The 14,577-nt window shown below is 41.0% G+C and overlaps 1 protein-coding gene across 5 annotated transcripts in view; it reads right to left on the bottom strand.

Moving 5' to 3' along the window:
- The window catches only part of SNAPC3 (small nuclear RNA activating complex polypeptide 3), a 51,678-nt gene that overhangs the window by 31,207 nt on the left and 5,894 nt on the right, over window positions 1-14,577 (bottom strand). For all 5 annotated transcript variants that reach the window (XR_004746398.1, XM_035310901.1, XM_035310904.1 and 2 more), the window contains exons 2-8: window positions 12,561-12,638; window positions 11,428-11,512; window positions 10,581-10,685; window positions 10,071-10,220; window positions 2,816-2,898; window positions 1,525-1,689; window positions 344-451 (exon numbers count right to left, since the gene is read on the bottom strand). Coding sequence is in view for 4 of the 5 variants with exons in the window: in XM_035310901.1 (XP_035166792.1) it covers window positions 344-451; window positions 1,525-1,689; window positions 2,816-2,898; window positions 10,071-10,220; window positions 10,581-10,685; window positions 11,428-11,512; window positions 12,561-12,638 (774 nt within the window). In the remaining variant the exon portion in view is untranslated. The remainder of the gene's footprint in view (window positions 1-343; window positions 452-1,524; window positions 1,690-2,815; window positions 2,899-10,070; window positions 10,221-10,580; window positions 10,686-11,427; window positions 11,513-12,560; window positions 12,639-14,577) is intronic.

The raw sequence follows: 14,577 nt of genomic DNA, 5'->3' as shown, positions 1-14,577 counted from the left end.
CACTGAGATTCTCAAAAGTAGCGCAACTGATCAAGAGCCCAGCTGTATGTTTGCAAAAGAACCTGAGCCAAAGAATTGACCTCTGCACCATTACAATTCTTTCATCATCCTGAATCATCTCCTCCCAATGACTACACCTGCAGGAAGCCTTTTCAAGGGACATCTGCCTATATAAATATAAAAATCTCAGAACAGTTACGGATTTTTGGATGGAGATTATTCACATAGTATACTAAAAACATACAGACCTCTGATTATTATTACTTTTTTTGGGAAAGTTAGTAGAAACACCTATAAAGATTTGTTTAAGAAGACACCTTAAAAGATAAATTATGTAGCATACCTGGCTGTATACATTTTGCATACAAAGCATTTTCTGGTACATAACCAGTGTTTCTTGATTAACAAGGGATAGAGGTTCCTGTCCAGGCAATCATCATGATGAATAAGCCTTGAAGGAAATAAATAAATACACAAAATACAATAAAGACTCAGACACACTGGAGCTGATCTGAACATAAGCATGGATGCAGGACTTCAATTCCAGTACAAACTATGACTTTACTTCTGCTGAGCATTTCTCCAAGTCTTCATCTGTATTAAGATGAGACTGCTCGTTGCACCATCTGTGGATTTTATCATCAGAAGTAAATTTAGTTTGTGTTACTAACTCAGAATTATTCAGACCATCTACTTCAGTCATTCAAGCAAATAATGCACAGTAAGTTACAGTTTAAAGCTTATACCTCCTATGTAGACTAACAAGCATAACTAGGAGAATATTCAGAGGTTCACAACCCTGAGATCATCATCATCGTGTGACATCCAGACCCTTTTTTGGGTTCTATTCCTCTGAGAGATATCCTTTATTAACAATACTCAGATATATCAGGCTTCTAGAAGGAAAAAATAATCTACAGACACTCAGAGGAGTGCTGTCTCTACCCGTCATATATTGAGCAGAGCATACAAAACAGTTCTACTGCTGATGTGGTAGCCACCTCACAGCCATGGTCACCTTCTCCTTCTGTGCTTTGCCCATCCATGTTACCCCACTATTTCCATTCCTCCATCCCCTTTTCAGTTCCTGCAGCCTGGCACTAAGTCTAAACTACCATGTCTAGTTGACTGTAGCCAGAGCTACTGTCTGCAGTGTGCTGCCCAGTGCTCCAGAATTATTATGTAAATTTGACACACAATGGCTTTGCATAGAAAAGGCTTTTCACTGTGGGTGCCATTCCTCCCATACCACAAGTCATGTCATGCTAATAAGAAACCAGATTTTTTATGCAGAACATTTTATGCAGAACTATTACAAAAACAAAACAAAACAAAAATACCAAGGGAGATTGCTTTTCTCCTTTCTAAGGTGGTTTATGGAATAGTCTTAAATAAATCCTGCAGAAAGACACATGAATTATCTTCAAATTAGTCTAACAGATATTCAGCACTTAAATGTCTGAAGTTTGTCCACTGAAGGCTTGCTTTTAATTGCCTGGCAATTCCCAAACAGCAGTAACTTACCTTATATCCGTGATGATAACGATGTGCTCACAGTTCCCTTGGTGGCAGAAAAGGTATGGAAAGCCAATTTTGAGGGACAAATCATTAAATGTGTAGTCCTCCATTTTAACAGACTGAAGATTTCCATAGCCTCTGTCATGGGCTTCTGACCACTCAATGACTGTTCTGAAAATAGAAAGGTCATCAGCATGGCAAGGGTATAAGCTGCAAACATGCAGAAAGGAAGAATACTTCTTTTCCTTACTTTTTGGGGAACCTGCAATGTAGCTTCATGAGGAGGTCTAGTCAGAGTGCACACTACTGATGGCACCCAATCCAGGTCAGGTCGTTTGAAGCCTGACACTTCCAAAACATTCCCATTATTCAGGTCACCAGAACATCATTTTTGTTCCTTTGGTTTGTAATTTTGTTTTAAAGCTGTTGGTTTCAGCTTTTTTTGATTTTTTTATTATTATTTTTTCCCCTGGAAGAAACAAAGCTGACAGATGCACAGCTATTTAGGATTGGAAGGGCACCAGTCACTGTTACAATTATTTTCAGTATACTCCTACATACACGGCATTTCACTATAAGCCATACATTCACTATGAGCTGTGTATGGCATCACAGACTCTTCCATAAAAATCACTGTTGCTCAAGGACAGAAAGAGAAGCAGCAGCAAAATAATTAATTTCTTTGAAACCAAATACCAAGTTTGGCACAACAGGAATACTGTCCAAACTCAAAGCTCTTCCATACCATCCTAACAGCTTCATCTCCTAATGTGTCAGCAAGTCCCCACTTCCTCAAAATAAACAACGGCGTATAGCTTAAATGGTATCTATAGCTCCAAATAAGAGATACCCGAGACTCTTGGGAATGCTGTCTCGCATGTATTTTCCTAACAGTCTCTTTTCTGGTTTAACCATGAAGGCATTCAGCACAATTTCAAGATGGAGCAGAACAACTGATTCCCACACAGCTGAGCCTGCAGTCCTTCTGACCCATCTTCTACCTCACAGACAAGTCTCTTGGGTGGTCATCACAACTAAGTAGGGCACTGAAAAAGCCAGTACAGACTGACAGCTGTCAATGTTTCCCCTTTCATGGTGTTCCAACACACCAAAACAGAATTTGTGAGAAACAACTGCATTTTTCCTTTTTAAAAGTGATATGGGTAGAAATGAAAAGTCCAATCTAGATTTACGCACTAACCATTCCAGTCTTAAAAACACCACAAATCATAATAAAAATTTAGTAAATTTCCTGTCCTTTAAGGTTTTCCATAGTCTATGTCTATGAATACTGTACCTGCTCAGATCTCTGCACTCTGGATATCTTTTATCGTTATAAAAGATGCCTTCAAAATAAAAGAAAGCAGATTTGTAGAGATCCTGAGAAAGAAACAGAAGTCTGCATTAGTGTTACAAGATACTTAACACCTTCAATATTACAAGAACATGTCAAAAAAAGCAAGCACTTCAGGTATCCAAATTACTTTTAGAGACTTCATTCTACAGATTTCTGAGATAACCCTTGCTCTGGTTTCAGATGTTGACAAGAAGGCTCATGCAGTTGCTCTGCTGATATTATTCTCAAGGCAATATAGGTTATTTTAATTCTCTTATTCCTATCCCCATCACAGCAGTTATGGATTTCTATAAAACACAAAACAGCACAAGGAACACTTGGGATGACAGAGAATAATTGCAATCCTGTTCCCTGCACGCGCACACACACACAACACAGGCAAGCTAGCTACACAGGAGCAGTCCCTAGCCACATCTACATAAACACGACAGATATGCTATTTTGGAAGGTCCAATCCCCTCTCCTCTGGGGGATAAGAAGAAAATCTAGCTTCCTTCAAAATACTCCCTTATTTACAAAGTTTGTCACATGCAGACAGGCATGCCTGGTACCAACCTTCTCTATCAAATATTATTAGCAAGTTGGGGCATTCATATCAGCAGTGCAAGCCTCGTCACTTTCCAAATCATCCCACGAAACTGAGCTAACCTCTGAGCTGCCCACACATAGGTAACGAATTCTGCAGAACTACGGAACTATTTAAGGTAAAGTCATATCCATCCATAAAAAAAAGCTCCTGCAGCACACATATTCTTGAGAAGGAACAAAATATGGAGAAAATATCTTACTCTAATAACACGGTCAAGTATAGTTATGTTTACCTATCCAGACTGCTTGCATAGCAATATTCAGAGAGCTGTCCTCTCCCAGAGCGCCATACTTTATTTCTACAAAATAGTAACTGTGTGTGGTTTTGTAACTAATACAGCTATTACAATAGGAAAAAGAAATGGAATAGAATTATATATATGTATATACACACATATAGAAAAGTAAGATGGGGAAGAACATACAAACTTTTTATTTCAACACTTACATCATTGATACCTAAGAAAAAAGCAATTGCTTAATTAAAGCATACATCTGCTTTCCGTAATTCCACCTTTTGTTGGTTTCAAAACAGTCTTTATACAAACAAGCAGTCTGAGCAGAGAGAAGATGACCAAAAAATCTGTGCTTTTTTATCCATATAACTTCACCTTTAAATCGTGTTCTTCCAAGTTCATTTGGAACAAGTCTCTCCTGGATCTTGGGCTGCAGAAAAAGGCCAGCTTTGCACTGCATTTATTGTTAGAGATGAGGGGAGGTTGAAGGGCACAGACTAAACCTGTCTCAAAGCACCTCAGAGCAGAACATGGACTGCTGCTTAGGAAGCCATTCTGCGTATGCTGTATATGTAACTGTGCATACACCTATAGCACACACAAGTGACACAGATACACTGTATACACACACAAGTGACCTGTTGGAAATTATGGTATACAGAGTTTTCCATATTTCCATTTGCACTTTGAAAAAAAGCAGTTACAGTACCTGTTAGTATATAAATAGAAGGTTTTTTTTTTTTTTTTTTTTGCTAACATTGAAATGTTGCACAAAGCCTATTTAGAACATGTGTTTTATTGAAGTATATAGAAAACACTTCAAGAAACTCTTTATTCAGGGGTCTTAAGATCATTTTGTAAAGTATTCCTCTGATATACATTGAGACCCAGACATTGATAGAACCACAGTTTTATTAGAATGAGTGGGCCCAGTCTCTACACCTTTTCCTCTGTTACAGCATGTGCAAGCTTAGAACTAACTAAAGCCAGTATCTGGTCATCAACAGAACTGCACGCATGCAGGTCGGATAGAAAATGACTGCAGATGTTGACTTTAACATGGCACATCCCAATCCATTACTCACAGAGTCCTCAGGAACCTGTTACGTAACTTTTGGGAGGCAGCCTGTGCTCTGCAAGAGTTTACAGAACAGAAAAAGGAGAGAATGAGTAAAGACAAAGAGAACATGAATGACTGTACAGGCTGTGTACAGGAGCATCAGCAGACCATAAGGGTCAATTGGGAAAACTGTGGAAAAACTCCCCTCTGGAGCCCAATGTCAGGTTTATGTTTCTTCATGAAGAGAGAAAGAATACGCTGATAGCATTAGTGCTTGGAGGTCCTTCTGAGCTATTAAGTCAAAGGTGTCCAACAGCAAATGCAGACGTCGAGGCCAGAGATGGAAGTCATGACTGGAGATGACCTGCACAAAGGCACAGTGGTAGCAATGTGTTTTACATTCAACTTGTTTAGGCTCTCAACTATCACATTCCCTGGCTCTCCAGACATGAAGTACATGTAATGCCATGCTCTGAGAGCTCCTTACCAACTTTTGCAAGTCACAACTATTTCATGTTAGCCAGTGCATTAAAGCCGCTCCGAGCTTCAGAAGGCAGCTGTTTTTCATCTCCCTTGACAGAAGGTCAAGATTCTGGGGAATCTGAGTCAGGTCTTTCCTGATTAACGCTAGCAAGAGATATGACTCACACATTCCTTCTGCTCAGACTTTGCATTATCCTTCAGCATGCAAGGAGGAATGTCTCATCACATTTTTCCAGGAGATCCCCATAGTAATAACATTCACACAAAAGACCAAGATTGTTGTTAAGGTATCCATGCCTGTGGAATAAAACACCTCAATATTGACTACTTTTCTTAAACATCCCCCTTATGTTGCTTTGACTCAAATGCTTCTTTACAAAAAAATTAGAATGGCACAGATGCAAAGAGTAAAATCACAAAACCCAGGATAAAATAGATTCTGCCTACTTATACCAACAAAATCCAAAAAGTCTCCTGCCCTTTGTATTAGCTGACCGGCTACAGATGTTTCCCTAACCAATGAGAGCAGGAACTTGATCCTTCTGCTCAGCTTATGTACCCCAATTGTATTTCAAGAGAAGAAAAAGCTGGCATCAACAGCTACCTTGCATACAACAATCTCTTTTCTGTAGCCTCTCATAGTGCCACTATGATTTAAATTAGCTTCTAGGATCTTTCTAATAGTCAAAAATTTGGAAAAGCTAACACACTTGTAGCAAGTATAGCTGCCACTTCCTCCTAGACCAAAAGAAGACAATTCTACTCCAATGATAGCTGATGACCTGCCTGCTGAAGGAACATGCACATTTTATTGTGAACATGCAACCTCATTGACATGCACTCAGCCTATACTCCAGTGTTCGTTGCAATTCCTAGTCATGTTTCAGGAAAACAAACAAATGGAAGCAAAGCTCACAAAACTCCTGCTGGGAGGCCAGGCACAATAGCATTCATACCAGCAATTATTGATGTTAGGAAGCCACATCTCAACCCGGTCTTCTAGGAATGCTTTGACAGTCTCAGATGACTCCTGTGCATGCACAGGAAGGGAGTTTACCCTCTAGTCTCAGAACTAATCAGCTACTGCTTTAGTAGTCTGAGAAAAATCTCAATTTTCTTCAGACAGGATCTTCTGTGAAGCTTATTTTATTCGCAATTGCAGTGGCGGGCATCCTGTCAATTGGGAGTGCATTTTAGTAAACAAATCATAACCTTTTATTCCCTATTACCCGACGCCTGATCACCTACCTTCCCTGTTTCCTCATTGGCTGAGTACTACAAGCTCACAAGCTACTCAATGCTCAACACCATATATGTACAATTTTTCTTTTTTTTCAACCCTTTAATTTCTCTTATGTTTTGAGAACTTGTGATCTTTGTTTCACTGTTCTCACACTGCTCATCCTGTTTTTCTCAAGCTTCTACCTTATTTAGGAGCAGCGACGCCTTCTACTGTCCACTTATCTAATTAGCATTTCTCCTTATTATGACTACACAACTACCTTTGAATAAAGAATAATAAATCTCTACTGTAAAAACACAACTTTGTTTCTCACAGTAGCTAGGTAAAAAGATTATTCTACTAAATTTATATAACTGAAAAGATGAAGTACATCTTTCAGTTGTCTTAAACTGGAATGTGCAAAATTTTGTTTTATATATACAACCATACAATACAATCAGTATTATAAATAATACACTATCGATGTAATATAGATTATGTAACATATAATAGATGATATATACGATCTGACAAGAAACCAGAGCATACTGGTTACAGAGTACAGAGTACTCTGTGGGTTCTCTTCAGATTGTACGGAAGAAAGCAGCATGCGATGGTTCTAGAGTAGAGTTGACTATGGTTTCTCTTCAGATCATGTCTTATCACACACTATATAAATTATATTACGTTGATAATATACTATACTTTTAATTTATAACATTGGCCAAACAGCTGGGCCTACAGGGCGGGACCAGTGGCACAAAATCTAGTCAGAAGCCAGTAACTAGCAGTGTACCCCAGGGGTCTGCAGTGGGTCCAGTCCTTTATAACACATTCACTCATGACTCATATGATAGGGTGACATACACTCTCTGCAGGTCTGCAGATGACACAAAACTGGGAGGGCTGGCTGATAAGTCAGAGGGTCATGCTGCCACGCAGAGGAACCTCAACAGCGTAGAGCAAAGGACTGTCAGGAACCTGATGAAGTTCTGCAAGGAGAAGTGCAAAGAGAGATACAGCTACTGGACAGAGTCCAGTGAAGGGTCGTGAGGATGAAGGGACTGAACCATCTTTCATATGAAGAAATACTGAGAGAGCTGGAACTGTTCAGCCTGTAGAAGGCTCAGAGGAAATCTCATCAATATTGGTACACTGAGGATGGAGCCAGGCTATTTTCAGTGGTGCTCAGTGACAGAACAAGAGGTAACAGGCACAGACTGAAACACAGAAGTTTCTGTCTATACATCAAGAAACACTTTACAGTGACAGAGCACTGGCACACACTGCCCAGAGGCTGTGGAGTCTCCCTCCGTAGAGATCTTCAAAAACTGCCTGGGCTTGCTCCTAGGCAACCTGTACTAGGTGGCCCTGCTTGAGTAGCGGAGGTTGGCCCAGATGACCCCCAAAGGTCCCCTTCCAGACTCAACCACCTTGTGATTCTGTGATGCACTTGATATAACAGATTACCTACATTATGTAATTTCAGTCTTTTCAAATTGAGTACTTTTTTCTTTTTAGACCTTTTTTCTATATCCCCACAGAATACCAGGGAATTGGAACAGAGATAAATAATCTTCATTCCTACTTTTGATCAGCACCGACTTACAAACACCAAAGCATTTACTTATCCTCAGGGTACTTACTTGGCCTCCTATCCTGGAAGTCTGGGATGCGGTACAGAAGAAATCCCCACAGTTCAGGTGGAAACAGAGACCTGCTGCTCCACCTGGACTGTCACAAGTCCATGGGGCCAGATGGAATCCAGCTGAGGGTGCTGAGGGAGTTGGCAAATACGATTGCTGGGTCACTTTCCATCACCTACCAGCAGTCACAGTCATCCACAGAGGCCCCAGATGACTGGAGACTTGCTAATGTGATGCCCATCTATAAGAAGGGTCATAAGGAGGACCAAGGGAACTACAGGCCTGTCAGCATGACCTTGGTGCCAGGAAAGGTGATGGATTAGGTCATCTTGAATGGAGTCACACAGTGTATGTGGGATCACCGGGGGATCAGGCCCAGTCAGCATGGGTTCATGAAAGCCAAGTCCTGCCTGACCAACCTCAACTCCTATAACCAGGTGACCCACCTGGTGCATGAGGGAAAAGCTGCTGACGTAGTCTACCTAGACTAGTCTACCTTCAGCAAGGCCTTTGCCATGGTCTCCCACAGTATTCTCCTGGAGAAGCTGGCAGCCCATGGCTCGGACAGAGACACTCTTTGCTGGGTTAAAAACTGGCTGGATGGCCAGGCCCAGAGAGTGGTGGTGAATGGAGTGGAATGCAGCTGGTGACCAGTCACCAGTGGTGTTCCCAGGGGTTGGTGTTGGGGCCCATCCTCTTTAATATCTTTATGGATGACTTGGATGAGGGAATTGAGTGCACCCTCAGGACGTTTGCAGATGACACCAAGTTGGGGGGAAGTGTCGATCTGCTGGAGGGCAGGAAGACCCTGCAGAGGGACCTGGACAGGTTGGGTTGATGGACAGAGGCCAATGGGATGAGGTTCAACATGGCTAAGTGCCAAGTCCTGCACTTTGGCCACGACAACCCCATGCACCGCTACAGGCTTGGGCAGAGTGGCTGGAAAGCTGTGCAGAGGAGAAGGATCTGGGGGTGTTGGTCAATGCTCCCCTGAACACAAGCCAGCAGTGTGCCCAGGTGGCCAAGAAGGACAACAGCATCCTGGCTTGTATCAGGAATAGTGCAGCCAGCAGGACCAGGGAGGTGATTGTCCCCCTGTATTCAGCTCTGCTGAGGCCGCACCTCAAATGCTGTGTTCAGTTTTGGGCCCCCAGAAGGACAGAGGCCCTGGAGCATGTCCAGAGAAGGGCTATGAAGCTGGTGAAGGGCCTGGAACACCAGTTCTGTGAGGAGCAGCTGAGGGAACTGGGGTTGTTTAGTCTGGAAAAAAGAGGAGGCTCGGGGAAGACTTTAATTGCTCTCTACAACTACCTGAAAGGAAGGTGTGGGGAGCTGGGGGTCAGCCTCTTCTCACAGGTAACTACAGGGAACGGCCTTGAGTTGCAATAGGGGAGGTTCAGGTTTGAAATGAGGAGACATTCTCAGAAAGAACAGTCAGGCATTGGAATGGGTTGCCCAGGGAGGTGGTGGCGTCACTGTCCCTGGGGATGTTCAAGGAAAGACTGAACCTGGTGCTTAAGGACGTGGTTTAGTGGGTGACATTGGTGGTAGGGTGACGGTTGGACCAGATGATCTTGAAGGTCTTTTCCAACCTTAATGATTCTATGACTTGTGTTCAGAGATGGAAGGTCCGCCTCTGGCTTTCCATTACCTCTGGTGTTTCAGAATATTGCTCAGTGTAAAAAACAGTCCACATGGACACCTCTCCACAAGAACTCACTGCTAGCACCACTACTTTCCAGCAATAGCACTAATGACATTTCTCTTGACATGCCATCAAAGATGTATGTAGCAGGTCAGCATGGCAATGCCACCAGGAAGTATTTAGTTGTGGTGCAACCCACACTCAGAACCATGCTAGCTAAATATAGTGCTGAAGGGACAAAAAAACCACCCTGCGCCTCTCAACTATATGTTTTCCAAGTTCTTACATATAAGTGCTCCAAGCAGAAGGTTTTACCTTGCTGATGTGCTCTGGTGCTTGATCTGGCTGACTGCTGAACTCTCCACCTATCTGGAGGTCACTGACGCAGGAAATGGAATCTCTCAGTTCAGTGAGCTTCTGGCTGCCCAGTACAAGGACTGTCTGATAGGGTTTGTGATCTTTGTGCTACAAAGAAAACAGTATAAAAGGTTCAAGTGAAAATCACTTCAGTAGAATTGCTTGAGTTGACAGCTTGAGGTATTTAATAGCAGCACACAGCACAACACCTTCCTGTTTAAGATTTAAACAGTATCTTGCCTCAGCCTCTTTTACAGATGGAAATTACCAGTTTATGTAGAAATATCTTTGTGTATACCAGTACCATAGGGAAAAACACATTCTGTAAAAGCCCTGAGAAGTTACCACAGCTGAAGGGTTTATGATGCTTCCTCAGTGGTGTCACTAATTTTAAATGCTTGGGAAAGCAATACATTACCTGAGCAGGGAAGAGGCATTAGAATACAGCTTAGAGGATTTAGTACCAACCTTCTGAAATATGACAGGATAGAAAATGTTCAGAGTTAAAAGCAGTTCTCCCTCTTCTACTAGATCTACTGGATTATCTGGCCTCTTTCCAATTGCATTTGACTCCTGGAATAAAAAAAAGATACAAATAGATATATTGTCAACCTCTTATATACCATAGTCCCTGCATAAAAGTCAGAGAAACTCTCTTCTAAACATAACTTGTTTTTGACTGTCTTTCTGCAGCCTTCTGAATTAACAGCCTTGTTCCTTCAATATGGGAAAGTGAAAAATTGTGGTTTCAAACATTTCCCTCCATTTCTCAGTTCTGGAGAAACTGAGGTGCTTTTGACAATTAGAGATTGCCAGCTACTGTGACAAATCAGAATGGCTGAGAAACACGGGTTATGAAGCTCTGAACTAGGAACTTTGCCTCTACTGTCTTCCTCTTTCAGTTGTACAGAAACCAGCTGACAACTATTTATACATTAAAGCTTAGATACCAACACAGGACTCCGCAAGCAACAGTGCTATGCATTTTGTCTAGCTCTACAGTAACCTCATACAATGCTCAGTACACTTGACCCCCTACACAATGCTTTAGTAGCAGCCAAGTAAAAGCAGTCATACAATGCTAATGGACTGGAGTTCCTCCTTACCATGCTTGGTATCAACAGACTAAGAGATGAGCTCCTGTGCTATCTTTCTATAAAATGTCATTAATCTCAGTCATTACCTGCAGATTCAGATCTGCAAATGTTTACAGTGTACATGGGTTCACAGTACTGGGAAAGAAAAACAACCAGTAGTTGTATTTTGTCTGTGCTAGACTGCACTGAAATCCTGTGAGATGACAGGGAAATCTTACCATCTCATAGGCAAGAGTTTCTTGCCTGCAAGCCCGATCCACAATGATTCTTTCTTCTCTCCTCTCTAGTACCTTCTTTCTAATTCTGAAGGAGAGAAACACAGGACAAAAACTTCATTAAACAACTTCTGTACACACTCTGTAGACATATTTTCAAATAACACAAGGCACTACAGTGCAGCTTTCAAAGAGCAGGATTTCTGGCCATCTTAGCACAACCAACATTTGCAATAATCTTGTCTGCCAATTCCCACAAATCAGCCCAGGTTATGGATTTCAACTTTTTTTTTTTTTAATTTATTTTTTCATACTCAAATTACAGTTTGTTTGTGGGCATTTGTTGTAACAGAATAAAAAACAACAAAATGTAGACCCTGCAGAGGCTCTACAGAGGAACACTTGCTACCTTTCAGGAAGGTGTTTCTGCTAGTCCTCACACTTTAGAAAATTCAATTCATACTCAAGCAAAGAAAAAAAGGAAAAAAAAAAAACACAAATATTCTCAACCCCAGGACATATTTTCCTAAAAAGAACTTCTAAAAAAAAAAAAGAGCTACACCTAGAATATCTACTACAATACACATATACACATATTTAACCACTGTGTGAATAACAAACCCATTTTAACTTCTGGGACAAGTCTACACCCCTTCAGATCTTCCTGAAGGTTTTCAGGAAGATTTTCAAGACGTGTATGGCCACAATTTCAGTAGTTACACTTTGGATGTTACAATGGGACTGCGGGTTGCTAAAGATAAGAATTATAGATTTATTTTTTAAAGTTTTAAAGAAAATTTCTTCCCGTGCTTTCAAGAAGCTTCCCGTGTACTCAAAATGCAGGCACTAATTCAGAAGCACCTAGATTCAGGAATCGTCAGTTCTTCCAGGAAGAAAGATGGCACATTCTGTGTCATATCTTCATTAAAAAAAAATCCAAAGTAATGTTAAAGCAGAAGGCTCATATCAACTAGCTTGTCCTAAAATAGTGTTTCTGCCCTTAGAGTGTTTTTAGACACTGCTTCACAAAGTATACCATGGCCTAGAAAATGAGCATGCAGCTAACAATGCTGTTGTGTTTGGTCATCTTCTTCTCCCTCAAATGAGGATACGGACAGTATATTGTAGCAACATACCGAAGAGTTAGTAAACTGCTATCTTCAGGAATAACTTCTGGGTCCTTTTCTTTATCAGAAGACATTAACATATCAACACTAGAACAACAAAGAAAATAATTATTACACATTTTTTCATACTTAATGAAAATCAGTAAGTTAAAAGGAACAAAGACAGTGAAATGCAAATAAACAAGGCATAGTTTGTATAGTCTAAATCAACTCTACTGCCCTTATGCCCTGATAAGAGAGAGAACCAAAAGTCAAAGAGTCCTTGAATTTATATCTTGTTTTCACAGAAATTGTGCAAATTTTCTTTATTTTGTATTCTTCCTAACAAAGCATAGCTGCCTATAGAGGTGTAACAAGCCCCGGTAGAGATGTGTGTCCAACACTTTTTATAAACTTTAAAAATGTCACTTGACATTTTCAAATCCCACCCACCTGCTCCGATTTTCTGATGATATATGGCAAAACAGATTCAACCAAAAAGAATCATCAGCCTCAACCCATACGGTAAAGCTAACAACTCACCTAAGCACATGTAGGCAAGCCACCACATTCACACAAGCACCAACCGCTGTATTAAGGCATTCATTTACAACATACTTCTTCCAATGGGAATTAAACAACATTTCTGCCAGAAGTGATAGGTCCACCCTTCCATGCATCCTTCTTTCCATCCTCAGATGCTTTTAACCCTCACTCTTCTTGTGCCCACACAGAATCCAAAGTACATCTAACTAGAATTTTTTGCTGTAGTGCAAATCACTGCAAGATGTAGGATGGAAGAGTAACTGTTTTGGCAGCAGTACTGATTTAAACTGATTATACAAATGTCATGTTTTCATACCATAAACTAGGATTAAATTTCTCACAGAATCACAGAATGGCCAAGGTTGGAAGGGACCTCTGGAGATGATATAGTCCATCCCCCCTGCCAAGCAGGATCACCCAGAGCACATTGCGCAGGATGGCATCCAGGTGGGTTGTGAATATCTACAGAGGAGACTCCACAGCCTCCCTGGGCAAACACCTGTTCCAGTGCTCTGTCACCCTCACAGTAAAGAAGAGCCTTCTCATCAATACATTAAACAACAACAACAACAACTGCAGAACACCACATCTGCATCCTGTCACAGTTTTATAATATAGTAATTCCACATCGCACCACAAACAGACCCAACTATCCATGTGTAAACTTCAGATTAGACACTATTATACTAGCATCAGTTACCTTTTTTATCTGAAAACATACAGAAAAATGCTGATTCAAAAACCAGTGGTTCTTATTATTAATCAAGGAGAATTTTACTTCTGCTTTTATTTAGCTGCTGTGTGGCACAGTGTTTTTTTCCCCGTCTTAAATCTGCTCTCACAGAGGCGCAAACAACATCACTTACTGGCTCAGCTCTGGTCAGCAGTGGGGCCCTTACCAAACATGGGGCAGCTTCTAGATCCTTCTCACAGAAGCCACCCCTATGGCCGCCTGCTACCAAAACCTTGCCACGTAAATCCACTACAGGAATCAACTGCTATCAGCTGACAGTAAGTCAACGTCAGAGATAAAGTTTCGGTTCAGGGTAAATGGCCTACTTCTGATGACCCAATAAATCTATTCTGCACTGAAGATTACTTGGATTTACTACTCTTTAGATACTTTCATACCATCCAGATGTACTCTAAAAGAAAAATAAGAATCTTTCAGTGTATTTTAAGTTACTGAGAAGATTCATTCAGATGTATTATTTTTAAAAACAAACAAAAACAATGCAGCAATTACTTACAACGCCTTAGAAAAAGAACCAACCTTATCCGTAGATTCCACCAGAGGAACTAGAAGCAGAGACAACTAAGTCAGCCCCGTATCGAATGCGGACTGCTGCTAAAGGATAGTCATTTTAAGCAACATAAAGGAGGACAAGAGTACTTTGGAGAATATAAAGCAAGCATCAGCTTTAGATAAGGTTGTTCTCCATTCAGCACAGGTCACTGTTACGAACAGCCCATCCACTGAAGTAAATGCAGTCCCTGACAG

This window comes from Oxyura jamaicensis, chromosome Z, assembly GCF_011077185.1.
Source record: "Oxyura jamaicensis isolate SHBP4307 breed ruddy duck chromosome Z, BPBGC_Ojam_1.0, whole genome shotgun sequence".
NCBI lineage: Eukaryota > Metazoa > Chordata > Aves > Anseriformes > Anatidae > Oxyura > Oxyura jamaicensis.
This window is presented reverse-complemented; position numbering and strand designations above follow the sequence as displayed.